General features: G+C 39.4%; 1 protein-coding gene across 1 annotated transcript; it reads left to right on the top strand.

Moving 5' to 3' along the window:
- The first annotated feature begins 1,007 nt into the window (after nucleotides 1–1,007).
- Nucleotides 1,008–10,113, top strand: lpxn (leupaxin). The gene is made up of 9 exons (XM_038716032.1): nucleotides 1,008–1,157; nucleotides 2,186–2,271; nucleotides 2,476–2,546; nucleotides 2,973–3,069; nucleotides 4,916–5,173; nucleotides 5,277–5,450; nucleotides 5,955–6,036; nucleotides 6,157–6,305; nucleotides 8,712–10,113. Exons 1-9 carry the CDS (start codon nucleotides 1,061–1,063, stop codon nucleotides 8,976–8,978), a joined length of 1,281 nt encoding a protein of 426 aa, XP_038571960.1. The 5' UTR covers nucleotides 1,008–1,060; the 3' UTR covers nucleotides 8,979–10,113.
- Nucleotides 10,114–11,644: the final 1,531 nt, after the last annotated feature.

Below are 11,644 nucleotides of genomic sequence, written 5' to 3'. Positions count from 1 at the left end.
ACGGCAGGTGACAATTGTGGCACAGTATCAAGAAGCTCGTGTGTTGATTAAAGGGACAGTTCTTATAATTCTTCTGTATTATAATGCCGGTTGCAATACATGCTGTGGCCAAGAATCGTATCCCCACCCAATATGTGAACACCAGTGCAATATTACAAATGAAAGGACATCATCTGAAGCATGATTGTTTCTGGTTTCTTCAAGTAACAAAACTATCAGTTTCTGTCTTGATGTAGGCCTATCTGCTTTTGAAAATGGGGTTAGGTTACATGAAGCACCAGCATGGGCTGCTCTTTCTTACTAGACTTTAGATAATCTAAATGAGTTATTGTATACATATTCATATTACCTGGAAATGTTAAATCTCAACACATTGCTACATTCAATTGTTTTGTTTGGGTTGGATGTGTGTGTATTGAAGTTATCAATAAAATATTATATATAAACACTGACACAGTGACCATCTGTGCCAGGTGTGTGTGTGTGTGTGTGTGTGTGTGTGTGTGTGACAGAGTGGTGAAGAGACACTAAAAGCACTGAAATTGTATATCTTTTCTACTTTTCATCTATTTTTATACATTATATATATATATATATATATAATATTATTTATTTATTTTTATTTTATTTTTATTCTACTTTTCCACTTTCGTAAAGCACATTGAATTGCCACATAAAAGGTTGCTTTATCGGATGAGAAAATTGTCCTATTTCTTAAACTAAATTAACTATTTAACCCCCCCCATAAGATGTTACATAACATGGTTCTCACAGGACACTGCAAAGATATTATATAATATGATGCATTGGTGTAGATGAAACTACTCAACATTATATAAAGGAGTTACAGTTAACTCAACCTTCATCTACAGCAGAAAAACGCAACATAGGTTTTTTAGCAACCGGGCACAGTTGTTATCTTACCTTACACTGTTCAGAAACTGTTTATGGTTTCCTCTTTGCTAGGAAACGGCAACATCTCATACTAAACATGGATAGGTCTTGATTCAGTAACAAATGAAAACAAACCTTTGTCAGAGGAAATGACGGTTTTGACCAGATGAGAAATTGGGCTGTTACCTTAGTAACTAACCGGCTGCAAGAAACACACACTCACAATCAAGTAGTGAGAGCAGGAGACGGCATGGAAGAGCTCGGTAAGTAATAACTGTCATGTTATATGTTGCTGATTGTCCTCAGATTTATCAGTGGACAGATTGTTAGATATGGAATGATTGTTGTAATTCTAAAACATTCAGTGCAAGGTGCCATGATTTACAGTTGAAGTAGAATATAGAAGTGAAAGGAAGAGTTTACCACAGGAAAAGATGACAGGGCTTTACAGTATGGAGGCCTATTCTGTGAATTACAGTATGCCATAGACAATATAATATACTTTTAACAGCAGTTCATGGTGTAATTATTTGAATAACTCCTATTTAAAACATTATGTTGTTACTGTGTCTTTTGTTTTGCACTGTAATTTCAAGTGTGCTGTTTGTTGTTTGTAAACTACGCTGCTATTTTATGAAGTCAAAAAGAGATGTTACAATCTCAACAGAGTCAAATAAATACATAGAATCAAATAAAAGATTGGGTTTCACTCATCATCAAAACATACAATGTCTTGCAAAAATATAAGAATTTGATTTAATTTCACTCTTCTAAAAACTAAAAATAAAAAATAAATGAGGATGGTGAGAAAGACTGATCAATTGTCAAACAGTGCTAAAAGTTGAACATGGTCACAGCTATGTTGTCTACTTCCCCAAAAAGACTTTGTTCATACAAATATCTTCCCATTTTCTTAGATGCTAAGTCCAAGAATTCATTGTGTGGAGAAGAGAGTTGAATACTGTGTAATATTTGTCACCAGAGTCTTGCAACATTATTATGAGTTTCACTTCTGCAACATGTCAGCCGTCACTTCCTGAGGAAGCTGACTGATGCAACCTCAAACTGATCAGCCAGCACCTTGATCTGTAAATTGAGATGCACTGTATCTCACTTCACAATATTTCTCTAGTACCAACACATCCTCTGGTTTAACAGTAAATGCCCAGAAAATACACTCAATGTGTTTTAGTGCTCGTATTGCATGAATACTGTCTATGCATGCATGCCTGCATATGTATGCATGTTCATATGTGTGGGTAGAAGATCTATTTTGTGTCTCCTGCCACAGATTTGCTGTTGGAAGAGCTGGCCCTGAATTCAGCTGGTTCAGAAAGTGTTGATGAGAACAGGAGCAACGATCCAGCAGTTGGAGGGGTGAAGACAAAGCCATACACATATTGCAAACTTACACTGACTGTACCATGACTTTCTTAATTATCACCTACTTCAGTTGTAGTCAAACCTGAAATTTATTAAGTTAACATCTGTACCTAGAAACTTAACAAAATGTTTTTCCACAAATCATATGATCAGATTTATTTGTAATCTGACCAGTATATTTTGGTTACGTGTCCGCAGGTGCCAGGTGTGGTTTATGCTGGACTTGAAACCAAAAAAGAAAAAGGCACAGTCTGCTCAAATGTCTACAGGTGAAGCACAAGCTTGAGGATCCTGTTGACCCCTGATTCACATTATCATGTTGAGGAAACAGGAAATTGCTTGAAATTCACCGCACACTGTGTTATTAAGTATATATTTTTTGATGATATGATATAGTATGATAAAGATAATGTTTATTATCATAAAGTCTGCTGCTTTTAAAGCATCTGAATGTACACAACAATTTTACTGACTTAGGAATTTTTGACAGTGTTCACCCCAGAAATATTGCAAGTAACATCAGATCAGAAGTAGTCCTCATGTAGTTCCTAATTCCACGTTACATTACCCTGCAGTTTTCCCCCAATGTGAATTTGTACAGTAATCGTGGGGTAGTTAGTGTTTTTGGAGGTTTATTTGAAAAGTTGAGATGTCATGCTTTCTAAATTTCTAATTTGCTCCTCTTTGGGTTTTAGTGATCTGCCAGCTCCTGTGGCAGCTTCCCCGAACCCCAGCTCGCCCACTAGGGAGCTGGACTCCATCTTGCAGGATCTGATGGGTCTGGCAGAAGGGGTCAGTACAGTGTCTTTTACATCATGCTAAAGAATTGTTCACAGCACATACATACTCTATAGTTTTTTTTTTGGTAAGTGAGAACAGCGGATGTGCAGTAAACTTTCCAAACATGAGCGAAAGTAACCAGGTTTAACAACAGAGGGCAGCATTGTACTGATGTCAACACTGCACAGCCTCAAGTAGTAGAAATACAGGTGAAACTCAAAAAATCAGCATATCGTGCAAATGTTCATTTATTTGAGTAATTCAACTTAAAGGGTGAAACTAATATATTATATAGACTCATTACATGCAAAGTGAGATATTTCAAGCCTTTATTTGATATAATTTTGATGATTATTGCATATCAAAATCTCAGAAAATTAGAATATTGTGAAAAGGTTCAGTATTGTAGGCTCAAAGTGTCACACTCTAATCAGCTAATTAATCCAAAACACCTGCAAAGGGTTCCTGAGCCTTTAATTAGTCTCTCAGTCTGGTTCAGTGGAATTCACAATCATGGGGAAGACTGCTGACCTGACAGAAAACCATCATTGACACCCAAGGAGGGAAAGCCTCAAAAGGTAATTGCTAAAGAAGTTGGATGTTCTCAAAGTGCTGTATCAAGGCACATTAATAGAAAGTTAATTGGAAGGGAAAAGTGTGGGAGAAAAAATGTGCACAAGCAGCAGGGATGACGGTAGCCGGGAGAGGATTGTCAGGTAAAAGCCATTCAAATGTGTGGGGGAGCTTTACAAAGAGTGGACTGAGGTTGGAGTTACTGCATCAAGAGCCACCACACACAGACGGGTCCTGGACATGGGCTTCAAATGTTGTATTCCTCTTGTCAAGCCGCTCCTGAACAACAAACAACGTCAGAAGCATCTTACCTGGGCTAAAGAAAAAAAGAACTGATCTGTTTCTCAGTGGTCCAAAGTCCTCTTTTCTGATGAGAGCAAATTTTGCATCTCATTTGGAAACCAAGGTCCCAGAGTCTGGAGGAAGAATGGAGAGGCACAAAATCCAAGATGCTTGAAGTCCAGTGTGAAGTTTCTACAGTCTGTGTTGGGTTGGGGAGCCATGTCATCTGCTGGTGTTGGTCCACTGTGCTTTATTAAGTCCAGAGTCAGCGCAGCCGTCTACCAGGACATTTTAGAGCACTTTATGCTTCCTTCAGCAGACGAGCTTTATGGAGATGCTGACTTCATTTTCCAGCAGGACTTGGCACCTGCCCACACTGCCAAAAGTACCAAAACCTGGTTCAATGACCATGGGATTACTGTGCTTGATTGGCCAGCAAACTCTCCTGACCTGAACCCCATAGAGAATCTATGGGGCATTGCCAAGAGAAAGATGAAAGACATGAGACCGAACAATGCAGAAGAGCTGGAGGCCGCTATTGAAGCATCCTTGTCTTCCGTAACACCTCAGGAGTGCCACAGGCTGACAGCATCCATGCCATGCCGCACTGAGGCAGACATTCATGTAAAAGGGGCCCAAACCCAGTACTACGAGTACATATGCATGATTATTCTTTTCAGAGGGCTGACATTTCTGTATTTAAAATCCTTAAAAAATTAATTTCACGTAATATTCAAATTTTCTGAGATTTTGAATGTGGGGTTTTCATAAGCTGTACGCAATAATTATCAAAATTATATCAAATAAAGGCTTGAAATATCTCTCTTTGCATGTAATGAGTCTATATAATATATTAGTTTCACCTTTTCATTAGAATTACTGAAATAAATGAACTTTTGCGCAATATGCTAATTTTTCGAGTTTCACCTGTAGAAGCTTAAATGCATTTAACAAATCTATAGGTAAAAACAATACATATGTGCTTATTTGTATCATCACTCAGGATCCAGGGTCTTCAACGACCCCTCCACCACTTACACTTAAGAAGTCTGTGAAAAGGACAACAGAAGGTGGTCAACAGGAGAACATGGAGAGCAGCAGCAGCACAGCAGGTTCAGATGCAAAGGCCTCGACCACAAGTAGGAAAACAGATACTATAGATGCCCTGCTAGGAGGGCTGAGCTCTGACTTGGAGAAGATTGGCGTACACACCACGGCCAAGGGCCACTGTGCTTCTTGCAACAAATGCATTGTGGGAAAGGTACAATAAGTCACATAAACAATTAGGCAAGCATATTATATCTGAACCCACAGACAAAAAAGTTGTGGAAATTATACCACATAATTTTTTCTATATATTGTAGATGATCACAGCACTGGGTGAAGTGTGGCACCCTGAACACTTTGTGTGTGTGGCATGTAAGATGGAGCTGAGCACCACAGGCTTCTTTGAGAGAGACGGACAGCCGTACTGTGACAAAGACTACCAACAGCTCTTCTCTCCTCGTTGTGCCTATTGCAAGGGGCCCATTGTGCAGGTGAGAAAGCTAAGTCTTTGTTGTTCACCGTGTGATTGATTATTTATTATATATATATATATATATATATATAATCAATTTTTTTTTTTTTTTTTTTTAACAATTCAGAACTCCTACATACCCTTAATGCACACATTCATGATTCATACTGGATTGATATTGGTTCTGTCATATATTACAACCATGTATTTACACAATAATCTTTTGAAGATTGGATGCTGAAATACAGTAGTATGTAGTTCATTTTTCTAATCGTATCCCATATGTCATCTTAATAAATACAGCACAAAACCATATTGGGATTCTGCAGTCTGGGCTTATGCTGCAGACCAAAGTCATTTATCAGAAACTAATACAACTTCTCCCATGATTCATTTTGTGTGGTTCACAATCCTCATTTGTGTGCTTTCTGACATCTGAACATGTGAGATGAGACAGACCATACTAATCCTTCAGGGAAGTAAATGCATGATGTAATATTTCTCTGTGTGGCTGGTTTACCAGAACATCCTGACAGCTCTGGACCAGACCTGGCACCCCGAACACTTCTTCTGTACACACTGTGGAGGCCTGTTTGGACCTGAAGGTGACAGGCTTGTGCAGTAATTTTTCTTCACCAGAAACAGCAAACTTAACAAACAGTTTGAATTTTTTTTAATCTATAAATCACTCCAAATTAATCTTATGTGTCTTATACCTGTCCCAGGTTTCCTTGAAAAGGACGGGAAGCCATATTGTTGCAGGGACTTCTACCACCTCTTTGCTCCCAAGTGCTCAGGCTGTGGGGAGTCAGTGAGGGAGAACTACCTGACTGCGGCCAATGGCACCTGGCATCCAGAGTGCTTCGTCTGCGCAGTGAGCCTCTTACCTCAGACCACACACACTGCTCTGGCTCACACACAAGCCTGGGAATAAATATAAGATACCCACACATTTGCTTTATTTGCAACATTTTGACCACAAGGCTGATGAAAACCTTATGCCTGATGAATACGTTGCGGTTGAAATGATGCAAATAAATCAAGGAAACCATATTCGTCAGCGCGGGTATCTTTTACATTCTCTTCAAACCTACTTGTGTATGCAGCATCTGGTCAAAAACGGTTCAGTGTGCAGCTCTACTTCAGCTTTACTCAGCTATGAGCAATTGTTAAACATAAAATGCTAGAAGCTAAGTACAGATGCTCTGTCATAAGGTAGCAGCTTCAACTTTTCACATTTTACAGTCCCTCAAGAAAATTATTCTTGACTGAAAATATAAAGCTCATAAACTGGAACATGAAATACATAAATTACACTGCTCGTAAAACCTACCTCTCAAAATGACACAATTAAGATTGACAACATCACATAAAACACAGAATACATCCAGCTTTGACCATCTAACCTAATCATTACTGCAGTTATATCATCACCATCACAACTAGCAATTCACCATTACCACAGAACCTAAACATTGTTTTACACGGAGCTGCCATTATCAGCAAGGTCAGAATTTTTCCTGCCCTTGGGAACCTAAATCTAACTCCAGAGGGCAGGAGGCCAAACACTTCATTAAGGGGATGAAGTGGACACTCAAAAGTGACCGAGCCTTTTTAATCAACCTCCTGCTAAAAATAAATGACTAATTCATCAAATTTGGCACCTTTTGATCTTTCTGGCCACTCTCACCCTGCTGTGCTGCAGCCGGGTCTCGTCAGCAGGAGAGACATTTCCAAACCATGAAATTGTGCTACAAAATTACAAAACTCCCAAAAAGTTAAAGGGTTCCTCTGGAAGCATAGTCATTGCTCAGATTTTTTTGCAGACTGCAGTGGTATATTCAATTATTAGAGACTTTTGACTTCGATTTGATTGTAGTCTGCATGAGAATGTTCTAAAACCATCAAACCTTTCACTACATAATGTTTAAGAAACAGTTGTTACCAACACTGAGTAAAACAGACCTTTCCCACAGTGGAGATTTTTACTTGTTAAACACAGGTGTTACTAATGTCCTGTACCAAGGCCTTGGTGTTGTGCATTCTGGCACACTTAAATGGGAAGACTCATTGCTAATGTTAAGGTTTAAACCTGTGCTTTTACTGCTATGACAATTCAAAATGTCTGCCAGGAGAAATGTCTATACACAACAATTGGCAGTATCCCCCCTGTACAGAACCATTTAGTTAAGGTTCCACAGAAAGGGATAATACCCGACAAGTTGTACGTTTCATAATTGTAATCAATGACATCGAGACTACAAAGCATCTCATACAGAGGGGTGGCCTCTAATACCACAAGGTTGACGTTTCAGTTCTTTATTGAAATATCGTAACAATTATTACTTGGTTTGCTGTTTAATTTGGTGTACACATTCATCGTCCCCAGAGGATGATTTGGAATAACTCCGATCTCCTGACTTTTCATCTAGTGCCATCATCTGGCCATCATTTAAATTTGTCCAACACTTTGGTTAATGGCCAAATACCTGCAGAAGTCACAGCAATACCATCAACCTCGGATGTACTGTGAGTTTAGTGCTAAACCAACACCGTGAACATTAAACCATTAGAACATCACCATGCCTGTGAGCATGTCAGCAGGCTGATGTGAGCATTTGTCTCAAGTACTGCCTTACAGACCCGATAGCATGGCTGTAGACTTCTAATCTTGTTAATGGGTTGTTAACTGGAACACAGCTGTACCTGTTTTATCATTCTCTTCATAACATATCAAAGTTCTATGTCAGTGACTTTGCAGGTAATGTCGCTATACTTTACATTACAGTTGACCATTTTGCAGAGCATACCACAGGGTTATAGATACCTTCCATTTCTGCAGATTATCAAATTATAGACATTTGAAATTTAGGATGGAGTTAATCCATCAGTTATCATACATTATCATTGAATGGTAATACAATTATGAGCATGGTCTAATTTACATTCAAAGTTTCCCTTATTAGTAAAACAAAGAAACTCCGGCATCCAGTATTTCAGTCAGCTGCCAAACAGCAGCCACTGAATGCATGAAGCTATACATTTCACATTATCCCTTTTAATGAAAATTCATGTTCCCTTTTTGCTCATCTTATATATTTGATTTAGCAGCAAGATAGCTTGAGAATGCTTTTGCTTTTGCTGCTGATCAAATATCTAATGTAACCATGTCCTTGAACACACCATAAAGGGTTTTTTCTGTCTCTCTTTATCCTCCCTCCTCTCTTCCACCTTTTCCCATATCACTTTTTCTATGTTTCTGTTCTGTTCTTATATCCAGGACTGCCTGAAGCCCTTCACTGATGGCTGTTTCATGGAGTTGGATGGTCGACCCCTCTGCTCCATTCACTTCCACTCTCGGCAGGGCACCCTCTGTGGTGGCTGTGGTGAGCCCATCACGGGCCGCTGCATCTCTGCTCTCGATCGCAAGTTTCACCCTGAGCACTTTGTGTGTGCCTTCTGTCTGCGGCAGCTCAGCCAAGGCATTTTTAAGGAGCAGAAAGGGAAGCCATACTGCTCGTCTTGCTTTGACAAGCTCTTTGTGTGAGGCACATTGAACGTCACTTACAAATATGTGTTTGCATTGGTACAGATGAGCAATACTTCATGGGTACCTGAGGTACATTTTAAGTGATTTTGAAAATGAATATGATGGATTACAAATTAAGAGTGTGTAACATAAATTGTGACATAAATTATTAATAGACGATGTAAAAATATCAAGGGAAAAATGCTAATTTTGTAATATAATTAATAACATGGTTGTAAAACCAAAGGAAAACACCCGTTTCCCATGATAAAACTTATTACATATTTGAGCTTTGGAGGGCTCTAATAGGTGTGTTGCTGACACTTGAGCTAAATTATATGGGATTTCATATATCATGATCACATAAAATTTATAAATGGAGAAAGAAAAACACAGAGGTGCAGTTTTAATCCATGGTTTCCATTAAGCTATCCTCAGTTTGCCATAAGACTTGGCAGTCCGGAGATACTCTGGCAGTATGGAGCAGTTCATCAAGGGGCTTGTCTATGTGGCCTGATAGCTTGTATTGGCAGTGACTGGCATGGAATCGGCGTGCCAACCTGAGTTTCCTCTTACTCTGACTTACCATTTGGCCCCTGGCATGCATTGGATTCAAACAACCTCTTCATTCTCCACACAGGCTCCTTTATAAATGCCTATAGAAGATTAATGAAGGTGGTAAGGGGAACAAAGGTGGTTTCAGAAGGAGCTCACATCACTGCATCTCTTCAGCAACTCACTTTGACTGTTGAGGGATGAATCAGCCACAAAGTGTTTTAGAGTAAATTTATTTTTGGTGAAACAGGATCATGCCTGACGTACTTTTCTGTTCACTGATGGTGTGGATGATATGTCAATGTGAGATATTTACAGCACAGGGTGTAGAGGAAATGTTTTATCTACTTCAAATTTCAGCTTCTGTTATCAGTTGTGCAGATTCGTATCTACCCTTTCTCGGGTGAAAATGATTCTGTCATCTATCGTAGTAAATATTTTAACTTAAGCTATGCATGATTAATGATCACATTAACATTATCTTCATATGCATACTCCCTTTTTTGCTTGTCTTATGTGTGACTTTACAGCAAGATACACTGATACCAATGGACAGTAGGAAATTAATAATTAAAGCTAAGGTATTGGAAATCTCTAACTTGAGTAAACGTGTCTGATTGAGGAATAGTGGGTACATCAGAAAAGTAAATTAAACCACTTTATTAATATATATTTGTTAAAGACTGAACGCCACATTAATAACATTTGAAATAATAAAGGTAACCAAACTTCGTACATTTTCAAGTTCAGAATTCCAGCCAATGTCCAACTGTATCTTATCAAACATGGTCTTATCTTTAAATGAACACTGGCTACTTTTTATTGGCCCTGCAGGCAGCTTTCTTTAGCTTTTCTTCAAGCCACTTGCTGTGTGAAGTTAGTGTGTGAGTGGGAACGGAGGTGGGCATTAATCATGCTGTCATCACTTTCAGACCAGGCCTCTCTCAAAGCCTCCACCGAATAGGGGCCTTGCATCATGGAAGGAGTGTGAATGTATGTTCGGTCAAAAATCCAAAAACGTAAGTGCTAAATGATATCACAGACTTGTGCCCAGAATCATACTGAACACATACTGTAATGTTAAATATGAAATATGTTTACACTTGACAAATGAGCATTTTATGTTATACGATACACAAGGAAGTGCACTCTCCAGCATGAACCGTGCATAGAACAACATCAACTTGGCATATGACACAACTGTAAAATGTCACATGACTTGAGGAATGATTATGTTCACTCTAGTATTAAAAAGGTTTCTTTCTGCGCCATTCAGTGTCGCAACTGCATGCCATTATGAGTGGACTTGTCTAAACTGTCTTATAAGTGGCAAGACTTGTTTAATGCTTGCTTTGCTTCATCAAAGAGCTGTAAACTAGCGGTTAGCTTAAATTTAGATTTGCGGAAAACCTCAGACGCACATGTGAACACTCACCCTAGCTGTCGAGTTTATTTATATAGATACAGACAGCACCAAAGCTTTGAGTAGAAACATAGAAAACAAAAATATGATGCGGGGACAGAAATTCTGGTCTTCGCAGAAAAATTATGACTGTTATCGTATGGCTAAGTGAAACGGGAAGAAAAGGGTTCTCTGGCACGTAGTGAAAATGAGAAAACACAAAATGTGAGCGGGGGTCTTTTTTAAAAGGGTAGCAAATAAAGGGCCGTCTGTGGAAAGCAGAGCGAGTGTAACTCAAGTGACATTTACAGCAGTGAAACAGAGTACGAACGGTCTGTGAGCGCACTGGGCCATGATGGTAGCTAGACCTCAACAGGGGAGGGAAAGGGAGTGAGGCATATATTGGGACATAATGGATACTGGTGATGAGGGAAGCAGGGTGAGGAGGGCAGGGGTTGAAGAGTGTAGTTACAAGAGTTACCCCTGTGTGACACTGAAACCTAACACTTACCTCTTCTCCTGTAAAATGGCCGTGTCTGCTTGGCCACCCCTGATGGGGACAGTAGAACTGCCTGTCCAGACCTATTCAGCCCCAGTGTGGGTCACGCCCAGCTGGTGCTGCCCTATGCTGTAAACCCAGCAGTTCACATCAGCTTTGAACCCATAACTGTCAGATAGGTCTCAGGTACAGACATTAATCGGTTTGCCTGCAGACACACAACCATGG

This window comes from Micropterus salmoides, unplaced genomic scaffold, assembly GCF_014851395.1.
Source record: "Micropterus salmoides isolate LMB-PRFRI ecotype aquatic unplaced genomic scaffold, ASM1485139v1 Ms_hic_scaffold_13, whole genome shotgun sequence".
NCBI lineage: Eukaryota > Metazoa > Chordata > Actinopteri > Centrarchiformes > Centrarchidae > Micropterus > Micropterus salmoides.
Note: the sequence above shows the minus strand (reverse complement) of the source record. Positions and strands in the feature narration are given on the sequence as shown.